The following is a 17575-nucleotide window of genomic DNA, read 5'->3' on the forward strand; positions in this document are numbered from 1 at the left end:
AAAGAATTTAAGAAATTATTTTTTTTAATAAAAAAAAAGAGAGCATTAAATCATATCTGAACTATCTTAAAATGAAGCTATAATCTAGAATAGAGCACACAACATTTTAGTTGCAGCAGTTACTACACAAGACAAGTTTAGGACTGCTTAAATATTCCAACATAAGGACAGCAATAAATAAGCGTATGTTTACTAGCAACCGTCAGCCTAGAGAGTAACATTTTCCAGGAAGAATCTGTTGTGTAAAGAAAAAGCTGGAGTAGAATTGCTCCCTCAACAATCAGCAAACTAATGGTTCATTCCTACATAACAAATTTTTGTCCCGAAGTCACTTGACTTAAGCACAGTAATTAGGTGCTAACCTAAGCAAGAAAAAAGCATATTAAGACAAAAACAAGACAAGACAATTCACCATTATCCTACAATAAGGAAGTCCTTCAACAAATTAAGAACACCAATTATAACTGGTAGCCATGTTATGTTAGGTGAAAAATACAGGTTACCAAAGAGTCTGTACAGTATGAACCCAGTCTGCTTAAACACAGATACGTGCACACGCTGTGCACACACTCACAAAAATCTTTCCTTTGACCTCATGTCCATACCTAAGGTAACTCCTCATACAGTAAAATTTCTTCAACTCTTGGCCTATAGCTGCTGTCTCTGCTTCCTCAGCTCTCTCTCCTCAACCTACTCCAATCAGGCTTTCATCCTTATTACTTCCTTCAAACTGTTCTTCAAATGTCATTAATGGTGCTAAAATTAAAACTATGACACCACTTAGAATCATTTGAAAAAAGAAATACGTAGAAATCTAACAAAACATGTATAGGACTTGTATGATGAAAACCACAAAATGCTAATTAAGGGCCAGGAGTGCTAAGATTACAGGCGTGAGCCACCACACCTGGCCAATAAACCTGACTTTAAAAAAAGAAAGATGTGGACATGTCAAAGAACACAGTAGCCAACTTAAAGGGGCTTTTCCAAATCTGGGCCAAATCTGGTCAATTAGAGCATCAAAATAATTATATTATCAGATTACAACTCAAAAATTAAATAGGACCCTGTGAGTACACACAGATACAAACAAATGAATATATTGCAAGTTTGATGAAGAATAAAATAATTACATATATTTCCTCATAAACTGCTTAGAAATTACAGAGAAAAAAGGAGTAACTTCCCAGTGGGAAAGCCTGGCCAACCACCTTAATCAAATGATCAAAGTGAACATCAGAAATCTGACACACTGAAATTGTGTGCTGCCGGATGGGCACAATGAGCCATACTCATATCACTTCTGTGATATCCCTGCCAAAGATATATAACCTGAATCTCATCATAAGGAGACATGAAATAAGCCCAAATTGAATGACATTCTACAAAATAACTGGGCTGTAATCTTCAAAAGTGTCAAGATCTTAAAAAACGATGAATGACTAAGGAACTATCCCAGAGTTAAGATTAAAGTGACATGACGATTACATACAATGCACAATTATGAACTGAATCTTTTTGCTATAAAGGAAATGACTGGGGCCGGCGCGGTGGCTCATGCTTGTAATCCTAGCATTCTGGGAGGTCGAGGCAGGCAGATTGCTCAAGTTCAGGAGTTCGAAACCAGCCTGAGCAAGAGCGAGACCCTGTCTCTACTATAAATAGAAAGAAATTAATTGGCCAACTAATATATATATATAGAAAAAATTAGCCGGCCATGGTGGCGCATGCCTGTAATCCTAGCTACTTGGGAGGCTGAGGCAGGAGGATTGCTTGAGCCCAGGAGTTTGAGGTTGCTGTGAGCTAGGCTGATGCCCACTCTAGCCTGGGCAACAAAGTGAGACTCTCTCTCAAAAAATAAAATAAAATAAATAAAGGAAATGACTGGGACAATTAGGGAATCTTGAATGGGGTCTGAGGATTAGATGACAGTAATTTACCATTAGTTCCCTGCTTTTGATTGTTGTGTTGCAATTATGTGGGAGAATGTCCTTATTTGTCAAAAATATACAGTAAAATATTCAGGGGCAATGGGCATCAGGTAGGCAATTTACTCTCAATGGTTCAAGAAAAGCCTGTTATTTGTAGTGTACTTGCAACATTGCTCTAAGTCTGATTGTTTCAAATAAAACAAAATTTAAAGAAATTTTAAAGAAATCAGGGAAAATGAAATAAAGACTATTTTTACAGGCAGTCTGAGTACAGTGGTGTTTATAGCTAATCAAGCACAACCAGTTACAGATTTTTTTTGTTCCTTCTCCACTCCCACTGTTTCAACTAGCCTTAAAAAAAAACAAAACAAAAAACACTTTTTTGAAGATAGAGTGTCACTCTGTCACCCCCGGTAGAGAGCAGTGGCATCCTCATAGCTCACTGCAACCTCAAACTCCTGGGCTTAAACGATCCTCCTGCCACAGCCTCTCTAGTAGCTAGGACTACAGGCACATGCCACAAAGCCTAGCTAATTTTTCTATTTTTTGTAGAGACGGGGTCTCACTCAAGCAATCTTCCCACCTCAGCCTCCCGGAATGCTAGAATTACAGGTGTGAGCCACTGTGCCTGGCCAAAAAAGGGACATTTTTACATCATTTATATCACTGTATAAAATGGTATTAAGGAATTATTGTTAAATTTGGTTAGGTGGGATAATAGTATCTTGGTTAAGTTTGTAAAAAGCTTTATTTGTTGGAGATACAAACTGAAATACTGACGGTAAAATGGTATGATGTCCAGAATTTGCTTTAAAATAATTCAGCAACAGAACATATGATAAAACATACTGCTGGCAAGGATGTGGTGTAATTGTAGCCCTCAAGCACTGCTGTTTGTGCAAACTGGTACAATGATTTTGGAAAACTGTTTGGTACTAAAGCTGAACAAAGCCTATCCCATAGTTTTCCATTCCCAGATACACAGCCAGGTGCAGGCTCACGCCTATAATCCCACCACTCTGGGAGGCCGAGGCGGGAGGATAATTTGAGCTCAAGAGTTCAAGACCAGCCTGAGCAAGAGCAAGACCCTGTCTCTACTAAAAATAGAAAAATCAACTAGGTGTGGTGTTGCTCGCCTATAGTCCCAGCTACTCAGTAAGCTTAGGCAGGGATTTCTCTTGAACCCAGGAGTTTGAGGTTGCAATGAGCTATGATGAGGCTACTGCACTCTAACCCAGTCAACACAGCGAGACCTTGTCTTAAAATATATATATATAACAGAAATAGTTACTTCTCTCCACCAAGACATGTATAATAATGATGACAGCATTATTTGTAATAGCCCAAATTGCAAATTATCCAAATGCCTAGCAACAGTACAGTGGTATATAAATGGTGGTATCTTCACCTAAGAGAATACCAACCATACAGCAATGACACTAAAAGAACTACAACTACAAAAATATGAAAGAATACTACAAACATAATGGTGAAGGAAGACTCTCACAAAAGAATACATGCTGTGTGATGCTATGTAGATAAATTTCAAAAATAAGCAAACCCATTCTAAAGTGTCAGAAGTCATGATAGGGGTGACCCTTGGGGAGGAAGGGTTTGATTAGAAGGGGCATAGGGGGACTTCTGGATGTTGGTGATGTTTTATCTCTTAATCTGGGTGCTGGTTACAGGAGTTCGGTTTGTGAAAAATTCATCCTTTTCTATTCATAAATTATATTTGAATAGAATTTTTAAATCTTTTGATAAAATGTTTTTTAAAAAAATATATGGAAAGAAACAGATTAAACAAGAAGAGCAGAAAGTTGGTCACTATGATGACTGAGTGATGGACTCAAGAGTCACTGTACTATCATCTCTACGTAAGTGTTTGAAATTTTCCTTAATAATTAAAAAAAAATCAGATCATAATAGTTCTCAGCTTAAAACTCTCTCGTGGCTTCCCATCACACCTAGATTAACACCTGAACTTGTTACCATGGCCTGCAGGGCCCTACACACCCTGGCCCTGCCTACTTCTCCCCCATCAGCTTACTTGCCTTGCTCACTCCATCCCAGCCCTGCTGATCCTTCACCACCAGGCTGACGCCTCAGCCTTCATGTCCTCACCTTGAATGCCCCCATCTCAGAAAGGGCTTTCCTGATACACCCCCAATCTAACTCCCTTTCAGAGAAGCTCCTTTTAATTTTCACCATAGCTTGATATTTCTTTTAGTGAATTCCCTGAGATTAAGAACCTTTGCCTGTATTTGTTAATACTCTCCAGTGCATAAAACAGTGTTGGGGACTTGACAGGTGCTCACAAAATGTCTTTTTTTTTTTTTTGAGACAGAGTCTCATTTTGTTGCTTGGGCTAGAGTATCATGATGTCAGCCTAGCTCACAGCAACCTCAAACTCCTGGGCTCAAGTGATCCTCCCACCTCAGCCTCCCGAGTAGCTGGGACTACAGGCATGCGCCACCGAACCTGGCTAATTTTTCCTATATATTTTTAGTTGGCTAATTAATTTCTTTCTATTTTTAGTAGAGACAGGATCTCGCTCTTGCTCAGGCTGGTTTCAAACTAGTGACCTCAAGCGATCCACCTGCTTCAGCCTTCCAGAGTGCTAGGATTACAGGCGTGAGCCACCGCGCCCGGCCCAGAAAATGTTTTTGAATGAATGAACGAATAAATAAGAATCTGAAATATAGAGTATTTTGGTAGTCAAAGCCCATAATACTTACAATATAGAAATAGAGGCATATCTCTGCTTTCAAGTAATTTAACTATATTACAAATTAGGTATCTATTCTATTTTTTAGAGTCATATTAAATTTGTTTTTCAACTTGAAGGCTGTTATAAAAGCTTACCAATAAATTATAATATCACAGAAATTCCCCTAATATAATGTTTAAAATACTGAAAAGCATTGCATTTAACTAAGACAACTGCCTGTTATTTTCAACAGAAGTCTGCAAATGTATCTGTAATATTTGTCATGCAAAATTGATTAAAAAGGTTGAATTATTTTATTCATTATACAATTTTACATTTAAAAATTATGGCCAGCATGGTAGCTCACGCCTATAATCTCTACACTTTGGGAGGCCAAGGTGGGAGGATCACTTGAGGCCAGGAGTTTAAGACCAGGCTGGGCAAGACCCTATCCCTAAAAAAAAAAAAAAAAAAAAAAAAAAAATGAAAAAAATTAGCTGGGCATGGTGGCACGCACCTGTAGTCCCAGCTACTTGGGCCACTGCACTCCAGCCTGGGTGACAAATAAAAAAATTATATAACTTTTGAGGATTCAATATAAATTCAATGCTAGTCTTCTTAGGTACACTTTTTGATATAGCAGAGTAGATAAGTAGGATACTGATAAAAGCAAAACACATTTGAAGATCCCACAATGATTTCCATACATCTTGTACATGATACTAACCTGTACCTCTGAAAATCTCCATGCCGTAAACCATGCTGCTGCTGGGATTCCTTAATAATCTGAAGAACTAAAGTCAAGATTAAGGAAAAGCTTACAATGGCAAGAATCCACGTAAATTAAAACCTATACCATTATCTACATTTTTATCACGCCATAGGACATTAAACATTTGTGAAATATTTAGTGCATTAATGAAATATCTTGTAACCATTTTCAATAGCTATTCTGTCATAGGACAAGGCTAAGCATGCAGAAAAACTGATTGCCTGAACTGTTACTATTTTCAACTAAAAAAGGAGGACACTACTAGCAATTGGGGATTGCTAAAACCCAAAGCTTAAATAAAACTGCTGGATTCTAAATGCTGACTATAATTGGGGTGGTTCCCACTTATTTACATCTGGACCCCATCTTGTACTCATTCAAGCAGATTCCTGTTATAAATGACGTGTACTACTCATCCGTTTGCATAACTTCCTACCTCTGCCAAATCCAACTTTCCTTAACAGCTGTGATGCTTCGAGAGTCTATGATTAGCACATGTCAACCAAGCTAGGCCACAGTTTGCCTAAAAATATTAAGGTTGTCATTTTTAAAGATGAACCCTTAACAGGCTCTCCTTTTAAGAATCTTAAAATATTGTGGGCCAATAGGGAGATCTATCTTTATCTACAGTTTTAGTTTTGTTTCCTCAATGCTTCTCTTTAGACGTATACAGTGAACACTAAAAGGACTCTTTCAATAATTAAAAAGAGACAAAAAGATAGAAGTTTCCCAATAAAATCAGTGCATTCTAACATCCATTTGGAACTATTACCACCAAAAGTAAAACTACAAACCCCTGAGTACATTAAAATGTCAAGCTGAATGTGTTATTTCAGAAATTTGCCTACATTTTCTCCGTTTTTCATTGCAAAAGGTCACAAACTAGTATCACAAGCACTCAGTTCAGGTACACACACACACTAACGAATACTAGAAAGCGATTCCTCCAGCTCATCTAAACAACTCCCAGACAAAAGTATTAAGCCAAAACGTCAAGACTGCGGTTTCCTCTACCCAGTTCACTGGCTCGAGGTGGCACAGCCAGAGCTCAGCAGAGTAGCCAGAGTGTCACCCCCGTCACAAGCCCTCCAACCGGGCAATTGCAAGACAACAGGGGAAACCTGCCAAATACCCCTGTGCCGCCCAGAAGTAAAGGACATTACCCATCCAGGAGGGCGAGGGGGATGCGAGGACAGACCGGTCGAGAGACAGACCCTGGACCTCTGAGTGCCAGAAAGTAAGGAGAGCAACCCTCGGCCTCTCCTGCCCAGGACGTGCCGGGACTCGCCGCCTCTCCCGCCCCCAGCCCTCCAGATCGACACGTAGTCATTCCAGGTTAGGCCCGATTGCTCTAGGATACTCTCCAAACTCAGGCTATCCCCAAATTCTTTGTTTGCCTTCGATCCAGCTGAGGGGCGTTCGTTTTCTTTATTTTCCTCTCCTCCGGCACCGCGCCCTCCGCCGCCACCGCCGCCGCCGCCGCCGCTACCGCCGCCGCCGCCAGGGACCTGCTTCTCAGCAGCCATCTTACCCCCGCGCCGCAGAGCAGGACGGGATAGAGGAGGCGGGACGACCGGGGCCGGTAAGAGCGGGACCCGCTAGGCCGGGCTGATGGGATAGCGGCGGACTCCGCGCCGACGGCCCTTCCTAGCCCCGGGAGCCTTTCGTTGGAGCGCGCCTGCGCGTGGGCTCGGATTCCCGGGTCCTGAATCGTGGCAGGCTAGGGTGGCGGCTCGCAGACACCGGGGAACAGTGGCTGCTGAGGTCTTCTCCGGGGCAATACTACCTACCGTCCACCACGGGCGGGAGGACTGGAGATGGGACCCTCCTGCATCCCAGCACCGGGCGTCCGGCTCACGTCCCGCGCGGCAGAAGGCGAGAGACCAAGGACTTTGGGTTTCAGGGTATCTGCCTGCCCTGGGACTCGGGAGACGGGGTTTCCCTCTACAGAACGAAGCACCCCGCCTGTGAGGGAACCCCCTCTGCATTCTCCTCTGGGGCTGACCGTGGAAAAGCGATGGCCAGCGGAAGCGCCCCAGCATGAAGACTTTCTCATACTGCTTGGGACCTGTGGACCTCTGGACTTTGGGGCGATCGGTCCAAAGAGGGAGAAGTGTTGAGGTATGGGAGAATATGAATCTTTTCTCTGCAGCCGCTAGAATCTGAGTCCTGAAGCTCCAGTCCCTGCACTGCTCCGTCATTACTGCTTGGGAGATGTTGGGCAAGTAACTTAATCTCCCTCATCTGTGAAATGGGGATAACCTATTAAAATTTTGTTAAAACTTTCCCAAATGTCCACTGATAAATGGATTGAAAAGTAGAATGTGGAATATAACCGCACAATGAAATATTATTTGGCCATAAAAAAGGAATGAGGTATTGGATGAACTTTGAAGACATCATATGTGAAAGAAGCCACACACAAAAGGCCACATATTGTGTGACTCCATTTATACGAAATATCCTTAATAGGCAAATCTATAGGAACAAAAAGTAGATTAGTGGTTGTCTAGGGCTGGAGGTGGGGTGGGGTGGACATAGGAGATTGGAAGCTGGCTAAAGGGTAGGGGGTTCTTTTGGTGGGGAAGAAGTTCTAAAACTGTGGCAATTGTTGCATAACTCTAATCATACTAAAAGGGAAATGAACACTTTCAATGGATAAATGGTATGGCATGTGAATTACATCTCAATAAAGCTGCTACCAAAAAATATGAGATCATGTTACTTCTCTAGTCAAAACCCTGCTATGCCTCATTTTGCTTAGACTACAAGCCACAATCCTTAGAATGGAAAAAATCCGCACACATGATGTTTCTCACCTCTTTTGCCAATCTCCTTCTTACTCATTCAGCTCAGGCCATACCAGCCTCCCTGCCTTAGGGACACAGGCACAGTCCTGCCTTAGGGCCTTTGTGTTGACTGTGCCCTCTCTCTGAAATGCTCTTCCCCTAAATATCTGCGTGGCTCGCTTACCTCCTTGAAGTCTTTGCTCAAATGTCACCTTCTTAATGCGATCTGCCTGACTACCCTATTTTAAATTGCACCATCACCACTATCCTGGTACTGCCCAATTCTCTGAACTACTTCTCCTGCAAGTACTTATCAACTTGTAATAGGTTAATAACTTACTTAAATTATGTCTATTTGCTTATTGTCTGTCTCTCCTGCTAGAAAGTAAGCTCCCAGAGCGCCTTGATCTTTGTGGAACTCACTGGTATGTTATATCCTAAGGACACAGAACAGTGCCTGGTGAGGAGTAGGTGCTTAATAAAAGTTTATTGAATAAATGAATGGTAAGCATCTCATCAGCATGAACTGTCAATCACCTTCCTGTTCAGTGAATAGGCAGGCAGGGCAAGGGTGTGAATAAGGTTTCTCAACCAAGAGGAGGAGGTAGCTGTGCTCCTGAGAGGCTGAGATCCTGGGGCATAAAGAGGAAAAAGAATATTCTTGACTGGAACCCAAGGAGCGGGGAAGGGGAGCAGAAAGGAAGCTGCAGACATAGAAGGTGGCGATTTTCAGATTCAGTGAACTGGGAAGCTTACTATTCTACACAAATAGTAATGATTCACTGCCACAAATACTTGATGCAGATACAGAGACACGAATGTTTAAGTTTTATTGCAATGTAAACTCCATCTAGGAAAAGGCTGATGGTGTATGGAACTCGGCTACTGTGAATTTCCTCCCTTTTTAGATACCTGAATAAGGTAAGGAGAAAAAGATTTGATTCATTCAGATTCAACGAATGGGCTTCAGGCCTTTCTCTCTACAGGCCTTCAGGTACTTCTCATTCCCTCTGAGAAGGAAGTGTTACTATTTCCTTATCACAGCAGAGGAAACTGAGGCACAGCGCCAAAGACAGAGCCTGAAACAGTAGATGCTCAATAAATACAGGACTGAATTGGAGGAGAAAACGCCCAATGGGTGAGACTGGGGAATGAGATGAAGCCAACCAAGTTTCCCTGGAACCTTCCTTGCTCCTCCCCACTGCTGCTCCCAGGGGAACTGAATTAGAAATGAATTCCGATGCTCCCTGGAATTAGAAATGGGCAGAGGCGTGGAGCACACTGCGGGGCTGTTCCTTTTCTCACTTCCGGAAAACTGGGGGCCCCCAATCCCGGCCTAGAATTCTTTCGAGGGTGCCCCCCAGCCACTCCCGGGAAGTCTGGCGCTCCCGCCAAGCTGCCGGGAAGCGCCAAGGCGCGTGGGGTTCCCCGCGGGTGCTTCCTGCAGCGCGGCGCACACGCAGGACCCAGGATCGGTCCCTCCACCACTCCAGCGTCTGCCCGGGAAGTCACTTCGCCGGCTTAGCCCAGAACAGCCCGGAGCCGGGGGCTGGAGCGCGGGAGCAGTCCCAAGCCTGGCTCTCCGCCTTTGGGGAGGGACGCGCGCCCCGCCGGGGCTACTCCGTATCCCTTCCCGCAGCGCTGCCGGCCGCGGGGGACAATCCCACCCACCGGCTGCTCGCTCCTCCCCCTGACCCAAGCGCGTCCCCACGCCCACCCCCACCCTCACCCTGACTCCGCCAGGCGCACTCCGCCTGCAGCTCTCGGGAGGCGCGCTGGGCGCTGCAGTGGCCGCGGCCGCGGCAGCTGCGCGCTCGCCAAGACCCAGACGGCTGCAGGAGCCCGGGCAGCCTCGGGTGCGGCGGCACCATGAACGGCTCGGGCGGCCCAGGGGCCGAGAACGCTAGCCAGGCGGGCGGCGGGGGCGGCTGGCAGCCCGAGGCAGTCCTCGTGCCGCTGCTCTTCGCGCTCATTTTCCTCGTGGGCACCGTGGGCAACGCGCTCGTGCTGGCGGTGCTGCTGCGCGGCGGCCAGGCAGTCAGCACCACCAACCTGTTCATCCTCAACCTGGGCGTGGCCGACCTGTGTTTCATCCTGTGCTGCGTGCCCTTCCAGGCCACCATCTACACCCTGGACGGCTGGGTGTTCGGCTCGCTGCTCTGCAAGGCCGTGCACTTCCTCATCTTCCTCACCATGCACGCCAGCAGCTTCACGCTGGCCGCCGTCTCCCTGGACAGGTGAGCGTCTGGCTTCTCCAGGAGTTGGGCACCCAGGCGGGGACTGGAGAAGGAGGCGGGACGCACCCGGGGATCAAGGAGGGGCACGCAGAGAGTGGGAGAGGACACTAAGATGGCAAAGGGACCAGAGGGAGAGAGACTAGCAGGCACGGAGGAGGAGAAAAGGAAATGAGAGTGGGGTGCCGTGGTGTCCCTCGGTTAGGTGCATCCCCGGGCTCACGTCCTGGAGAATTAGGCTCTCCGGCGCTGCCCGCACGTGACAATGCCCAGCGTTTCCCAGTACAAAGAGTTTAATGCCCCCGTGAGGTTGGGATGGGAGAAATTACTGTGCCCAATTTATAGAAGAAATTGAGTTTGTAAGTAACTTGCTCAGAGCCGCCCCTTCAGTAATTGTGTGCGTGAAGCGCACCATCTGTCTCCTAGAGCCAACCTCAGACGCCTCCACCGCACTCGCCTCGAAGCCGCGGCTCGGTTGCTTGGCGCAGTCACTTCGGGTAGGGACTGTGGAACGTGGGTCTTTCTCGAGGACCCACGCCAAAGTCTGAGCGAGCGCGCTTGAGGGTCCCCCCCTCTCTGCGCCCGCCTCTAGGGGGAGTTAGGAGTCAGGAGAGCGGCGGGTTCTTCCTCCCCAGCCAGAGGAGGGCGAGCGAGGTACCTTCCGGAGAGCGCAAGACCCGGGTGAAGCTTGTAAGGACCCTAGGACGGTTCCTGGGGAGGAGATCCGGGTCTGACTCCGGTATCTGCCTCCCTCGCTCCTGGCCTGCGCTAAAAGGCAGGGAGGCGAGGCCAGACACCCCCCCCCCGCCCATTTACACTGAGCGCCCTGGTGAGACCTCAGAGCTCCGGCTTCTCCTAGGAGTTCCCTGAGAAGCTGTCCCTTCCCAGCATGTCTTTTGCAGGCTGACTGCTAGAGCCTTAGGCGCCTGGGTCCTGCCTCCTGGGGCACCATCACTAGTGGGTAATCACAGCCTCCCAGAGCCCAGAGCCTGTTCTCCAACTGTTAATACTCGGCGGCTTTGGGGCGCCCTCCCGTGTGGAGTCTGTGGTCGCAGGAACAGCAGACGAGTGACCTGGGTGCAAGCACCTTTCCTGCTGCCTGTCCCCGCTCCCCAGCTCTAGGCTCAGCCGAGTGTCTGGGACTCACTCGGTTCTGGCGTGTGCGGTGTAACCTTGCGCTAGGGACCTTCTTCAAGAACGGGTGTGGGGCCTGAGGTGCAGGGGTCGCAGCCGCGCCAATTCGCCAGCTCCCCTGACACGCCCCTCCCGGGCCTGACCGCAGGTATCTGGCCATCCGCTACCCGTTGCACTCCCGCGAGCTGCGCACGCCTCGAAACGCGCTGGCAGCCATCGGGCTCATCTGGGGACTGTCCCTGCTCTTCTCCGGGCCCTACCTGAGCTACTACCGCCAGTCGCAGCTGGCCAACCTCACCGTGTGCCACCCAGCGTGGAGCGCGCCTCGCCGCCGCGCCATGGACCTCTGCACTTTCGTCTTCAGCTACCTGTTGCCGATGCTGGTTCTCGGCCTGACCTACGCGCGCACCCTGCGCTACCTCTGGCGCGCTGTCGACCCGGTGGCTGCAGGCTCAGGTGCCCGGCGCGCCAAGCGCAAGGTGACGCGCATGATCCTCATCGTGGCGGCGCTCTTCTGCTTCTGCTGGATGCCACACCACGCGCTCATACTTTGTGTGTGGTTTGGCCGCTTCCCGCTCACGAGGGCCACTTATGCGCTGCGTATCCTCTCGCACCTGGTCTCCTACGCCAACTCCTGCGTCAACCCCATCGTTTACGCGCTGGTGTCCAAACACTTCCGCAAGGGCTTCCGCAAGATCTGCGCTGGCCTGCTGGGCCGCGTCCCCCGCCGAGCCTCGGGCCGCGTGTGCGTTGCCGTGCCAGGCGCCCGCAGCGGCAGCGTGCTGGAGAGGGAGTCCACCGACATGACGCACGTGAGCGAGGCGGCCGGGCCTGTCCCTGTCCCAGAGCTCTCCAGTCATGCACTCTCCAGCCCAGTCCCTGGCCCTTCCTGGAGAGACCAGGAGGCAGGCAATGGCATCCTGCCAGTGACCTGAAGGCACTTAGGGGGTACACTTGGGTGTTAAAGGGTTGGAGCCATTGGTTGGGGATCTTGGGGAGAGTATTGTCTGTTAATAAAACCACAAACCATTTCACATGCAGTGGCATTTCTCATTGTCTTGAGGCTCTGTAGGAAGAAGCCTCGGGGACTTGGCAGATGGCTCAGGAGGAATGGGTGTAGGGCCCTTGGTGAGCTACCCGGAAAGAAAGAGGGCAGCCTGCACCCAAGGCAGCCCGATTACAATCTGCATAAAAATCCCTGAGGCTGGAGAGTGAGGGACGACTGAAGGAAGGCTCTTTTCATGTGGCCATCCGGAAGCGCCAGAACCAGCAGCCACCAGTGCGTGAGACAGAGGCAGGCAAAGTGTTTAAGCATGTTCAATCAAGTCGGTCAATGACAGACACAGACACTATTCGTGCTTCTAGTCCCTTTCGTGCACTACTGTGTGATAAGTCCTTTCCTGCTTCCAGCTGCCTGGGGCCCCTTTTGAGTCTGGGCAGCCCAGTCAGTCCCCACCACTTTTGGCCTTGGTGTTTCCTTCTCTGGCTGCAGCTAGGTCAGGACCAGATCTCCAGTGGCTCAGTTTCTCCCTGGGGCCAGGAAAAGCTGCTCCCCCCCTGCAGTTTGGGCTACAGGTGCACAACAAAGACTCTAAGGCACTGTTGGGCTGGCGTAAGCTGAGAACCCAGTGAGGGAATAGCAATGCACCAGGTCTTTGTTCATAAACTGGCCTCTATCTGTCCCCAGAGTTCTTGAGCAAGGCTCTTTCAAGTGTTTAAGGAGAGGCAGGGAAACTCTCAAGGGTGACCCCATCTCATAGCATTGACCATGGGGCACTTTGACCAAGGGCTTGGTTTCTTAGCCAGACCAGTGCCTGCCACTGAAATACAGGGGAAGCTTGCAGCCCTGATTGGAAGGACCAAGTTCCGGGGAGGTGGAAGTCCCAGGCCCACCTGTCCCTCTCAGCAGGCTTTGTGTGTGACAGCAGGTTCCAGGTGGTGGAAATGGAGCAGCACAGGGAAGTCTAGGCAGGTGCAGGGTGGGCGGGGCTGGGTTCTGGGCTTTGTGCTTGGATGTTTGCGGAACCGAGGTGGGGGATGCCAAGTCCAAGGTCCCAGGGTCCTTGCCCAGAGCAGCTGCCTTTGGCCAACTGCTCAGCTGCTCGGAGAAGCAACTGGAAGAGAGGTGGTAGCTTATGCACCACTGCTCCATGCAGCCACTGATGACGGCCCTGTGGCTTCTGCTCCATCTCACCTCCCTGGGGCTTGGCATCACCCAGCCGTTGGTCCAGGAGCACAGCTTCCAAAGGCCAGCAGTAGGTAGGTGGAGGGTGTAAGGTCATAAGCTTTGGGATTTGGGCCCCAGGGTACCTGAGTGATCTCAACCTTTGTCCCTCAGCCTGGCCATCCCTCTTCAACTTCAACTTGTCCCGGGAGGTTGAGGAAACCATCCAGATTCCAAACAACAGGAATGCACCTCTGCTTGTGGCCGTGCAGGTGTTCGTGTCCAATGTTTTTAATGTGGTAAGCACCGCCCGGCCGCCGGACCCGCCAAGTGCTGAGCTGAGGAGGGGACAGGACTCAGCCCTGACTAGTGCTGGGTCTTTTGCCTCCTTCTGTCACATGGCATCCACCCACAGGATGACATGTTTCCCCCTCCCTCAGGACATCCTGCGGTACACAGTGTCCTCCATGCTGCTGCTTCGGCTGGTGAGCTCGCCTCCCGGGAGAGGTGGGATGGGAGAACCCAGCTGAGTCCAGCTCAGCAGTACTGGCCTTTATCGACCTGCCGAGCTTAAAGGCACGCATATGTGGAGAGTGGGAGCTTCAGTGGCATCCTTGTGTCCCCAGTCCTGGCTGGACACTCGCCTGGCCTGGAACGCCAGCGTGCACCCATGGCGCGCAGTCACACTGCCGAGGGACTCACTCTGGACGCCCAGACTCACCATCCTGGAGGCGTGAGTGAGGCGGGAGCCCTTGTCTGAGGAACACACCATGCACATCCCTCCTTTTCCCATCTAGAGCTGGAGGCTCTTAGTGAATCTTCCCCGTGGTGGTTCTGCCACACTGGTAGGCGAACTACCAGTTCGCCTCCACTGCCTCGAGTTCCCCTTTCCCCGCTGGAACCCTGATGCCAGCTGGTTTGGAGGTGGGATGTCGGGGTCTCCCTTGCCCCAGTCCAAGAAAGGGCTGGGCCCCCGGCTTTGGTACCTCTCCCCACAGGCTTTGGGTAGACTGGAGGGACGAGAGCCCGCAGGCCCGAGTGCACCAAGACGGCCACGTTGAGCTCAACCTGGCCCTCACCACGGAGACCAACTGCAACTTTGAACTCCTCCACTTCCCCCGGGACCGGAGCCACTGCAGCCTTAGCTTCTACGCTCTTGGCAACACTGGTGCTGACGGGGGTGGGTGGGTGGGGTGGGGACAGAGGGGAGGGGTGTCCCAGGTCTGAGTTCACATATGCTTAGGGAACAGCATATGCTTCCCACCCTGCACCTCCCACGCAAACAGCAGCCCATCTCCTCCTCTACTCTCAACTAGCCTCATGGCCTCCCTCTAGGTCACAGTTCCAAACTTAGATTTTGCAGCAGGTCCACTATCTTGTGCATCTGGGGCACGTCAGTCTTCTCTCCTCCCCAGAGCAACTGCTCTCAACAGCCAGGGCTGCACCGCAGTGGCCAGGCCCCTGCATCAAGGCCAGAGGCTTTGGCCTCTTCCTGGAAACCTGAAGGTGTAGTCACCCAGTAAATATCCCATAAACCCATCAGGGACATCTAACTTGGCAGAGAAGTCCTCCCCTTCCCATATCCCTCCCCTCCACAACAGAACGCAGCTGCTGCCCCCCTAATACTTCAGGTGTGAGATGACATACTGGTGGATGAATCTGTGACCACTTCCCCCTCCATGAAGTGATGAAAAGTCCATTTATTTTTACAATGAAAATTCATCTATGGATCTGATAAAGACCTTCCTTTAACTGGAGACAATCTGGCATGTTGCAAAACCCCAAAGGAGTTGGGAAGCCCTATGAACCAGTTTTGCCTCCAAGTCTGCCCCCCGGAAGCCATGAGAAGTCTCCATCAACCGTGGGCTCCAGTTAGCTCCTGGCCCTACTCCCAGGAGAGATTTGGGGCAGGGATCTCTTTTTCCTAGTTCAAGGTTTTCACTCCCACCCCTCTCAGTGATGGAGTTGGAATTCCGGGCCCGCGCTGTGAATGAGATTGTGAGTGTCAAGAGGGAATATGTAGTTTACGATCTGACAACCCAAGTCCCACCCCAGCAGCTGGTGCCCTGCTTCCAGCTGACGGTGAGTCAAGTCAGGACGAGGCTGACAGTGGGTCAATGGAGGCAGGGGTGGTGGGATGCAGAGCCAGAGGCACAATCCCATGCCCCTGCTGCCCACCCCCACACTGCCTCCCCGGAAAGCCCTGGGCTTCCCCTTCCAGTTGAGCCTGAAGAACACGGCGTTAAAGTCCATCATAGCTCTGTTGGTGCCTGCGGAGGCGCTGCTGTTGGCTGACGTGTGTGGAGGGCTGCTGCCCCTCTGGGCCACCGAGCGCATTGCCTATAAAGTGACGCTGCTGCTGGGCTACCTTGTCTTCCACTCCTCTCTGGTGCAGGCCCTGCCCAGCTCCTCGTCCTGCAACCCACTGCTCAGTAAGCCCTGCCTCTCCCTGGGCCTGGGCAGGACCACTCCACCTGGCTGGCCCTGTTTGGCCCACCTGGGCCAGGTGTCTCTGCTCAGCTCGCTGGGCACCAGAGATACAGGTCTGGCCCCTGACCATCCCTCCCTCCTACCTCCAGTTTACTTCTTCACCGTCCTGCTGCTGCTGCTCTTCCTCAGCACCATGGAGACCGTGCTGCTGGCCGGGCTGCTGGCCCGGGGCACCCCCAGGACCAAGAGCAGCCCCAGCTCAGCCTCGAGAGGGGAACAGCAAGATCATGAGAACCCAGGGCCAAACCCTGAAGGTGGGAAAGGGCCAAACCTGGGCATGGGGGCTGGTGAGGAATAAGGCCTAGGAGCAGGTCTGAAGGGGCAAAGCCAGCAGGCTGCATGCCAAGGGCTGGGGATGGGCTCAGGCGTGTGCAGCATTCACCCTGCTGGCTCTGCTGTCCCTGGGCCCCTCCATGTCCTCCTTTGGAAGAAGCAGGTCTGGAGCAGGGAGCAAGCTTGGCCTTCCTAAAAGCCCAGGTAAACTAACTCCCTCCCCCTAGATGACTCCACACCTTGTAAAGCCTCTCTAAGAGGGTGTTTTGTGCAACTGAACATGGCCTGGAGAGGGCTAGACTCAAATTTTCATTAGTTGAGACTCTAAGGAAGGGAGAGATACTGGCTGACAACCGCTGGTGTTCACCCTTTTGCTCATGTTGGGGAGCCCGGAAGTACAGTTCCATTCCCTGCCTCTGCCCACACAGAAGCCCCCAGAGGCGTCAAGGGGTCTAGGAGGAGCTGGGCTGAGACTGCCGACCACATCTTCTTCCTCGTGTACGTGGCCGGGGTGGTGTGCAGCCAGTTCATCTTCGCTGGAGTCTGGATGTGGGCAGCGTGCAAGTCCGACCCAGCCCCTGGAGAGGCTGTACCCCACGGCCGGCAGCCCAGGCCGTAACAGGGCAGGGTCTGGGCCACAGACCTTGGGATGCAGAGGGTTCCCCATGGCTGTGGGGAGGGCCATGACAGGGTCTCTGGAGAGAGGGGAGGAAGAGCAGCTCTCTTCCCTAACCCTGGAGGACCCCAAGCCACCCTGAGCTCTCCCTCTGTTAGCACACAAGCATAGTGCGAAATAAACCCGTCCCCAAGTGCAAGTGCACCTCAAGGGTCTGTCTTCATTGAGCTCAGCTGTTCATACTCGTCCCAAGTAGATGGGGCCCTGCTTCGTGCCCCTGAACCCCACCTTGCTCCTGAACCTCTCACCATTGTCTGCCAGCCTTGCAGCCCCCACGCAGGCAGCCTAGCTGCTCCCTCTGTAACCAGGGCTGCTTGGCCCTGGGCCAGGGGGCGTCAATGCTGGGCACTGGGGGACAGGGGCCTGAGAGGCAGGCCACGGAGGGTGGGTCAGACCTTCTCC

At 50.7% G+C, this 17575-nt stretch overlaps 3 protein-coding genes across 3 annotated transcripts in view; 2 read left to right on the forward strand and 1 right to left on the reverse strand.

Moving 5' to 3' along the window:
• The window catches only part of SRP68 (signal recognition particle 68), a 38455-nt gene extending 31470 nt beyond the window's left edge, over nucleotides 1-6985 (reverse strand). Inside the window, exons 1-2 of the mRNA XM_012778859.2 lie at nucleotides 6774-6985; nucleotides 5369-5435 (exon numbers count right to left, since the gene is read on the reverse strand). Coding sequence (XP_012634313.1) covers nucleotides 5369-5435; nucleotides 6774-6939 — 233 coding nt within the window. The 5' untranslated portion in view covers nucleotides 6940-6985. The remainder of the gene's footprint in view (nucleotides 1-5368; nucleotides 5436-6773) is intronic.
• A 2963-nt stretch (nucleotides 6986-9948) lies between these two features.
• Nucleotides 9949-12606, forward strand: GALR2 (galanin receptor 2). The gene is made up of 2 exons (XM_012778866.2): nucleotides 9949-10439; nucleotides 11719-12606. The coding sequence occupies exons 1-2, from the start codon at nucleotides 10072-10074 to the stop codon at nucleotides 12503-12505; spliced, it is 1155 nt and encodes a 384-aa protein (XP_012634320.2). The 5' UTR covers nucleotides 9949-10071; the 3' UTR covers nucleotides 12506-12606.
• Nucleotides 12607-13732: 1126 nt separating this feature from the next.
• Nucleotides 13733-17116, forward strand: ZACN (zinc activated ion channel). The gene is made up of 9 exons (XM_075993982.1): nucleotides 13733-13829; nucleotides 13909-14033; nucleotides 14175-14219; nucleotides 14361-14467; nucleotides 14733-14902; nucleotides 15692-15816; nucleotides 15956-16166; nucleotides 16314-16478; nucleotides 16926-17116. The coding sequence occupies exons 1-9, from the start codon at nucleotides 13733-13735 to the stop codon at nucleotides 17114-17116; spliced, it is 1236 nt and encodes a 411-aa protein (XP_075850097.1).
• Nucleotides 17117-17575: the final 459 nt, after the last annotated feature.

The sequence above is a fragment of the Microcebus murinus genome, chromosome 18, assembly GCF_040939455.1.
Source record: "Microcebus murinus isolate Inina chromosome 18, M.murinus_Inina_mat1.0, whole genome shotgun sequence".
In the NCBI taxonomy this organism is placed as follows: domain Eukaryota; kingdom Metazoa; phylum Chordata; class Mammalia; order Primates; family Cheirogaleidae; genus Microcebus; species Microcebus murinus.

Coding starts and splice junctions, on each gene's coding strand:
- ZACN (XM_075993982.1), top strand. CDS start 13,733: ATGACGGCCCTGTGGCTTCTGCTCCATCTCACCTCCCTGGGGCTTGGC. Junction 13,830..13,908: donor CTTCCAAAGGCCAGCAGTAG/GTAGGTGGAGGG, acceptor TTTGTCCCTCAG/CCTGGCCATCCCTCTTCAAC. Junction 14,468..14,732: donor AGACTCACCATCCTGGAGGC/GTGAGTGAGGCG, acceptor CTCTCCCCACAG/GCTTTGGGTAGACTGGAGGG.
- GALR2 (XM_012778866.2), top strand. CDS start 10,072: ATGAACGGCTCGGGCGGCCCAGGGGCCGAGAACGCTAGCCAGGCGGGC. Junction 10,440..11,718: donor GCCGCCGTCTCCCTGGACAG/GTGAGCGTCTGG, acceptor GCCTGACCGCAG/GTATCTGGCCATCCGCTACC.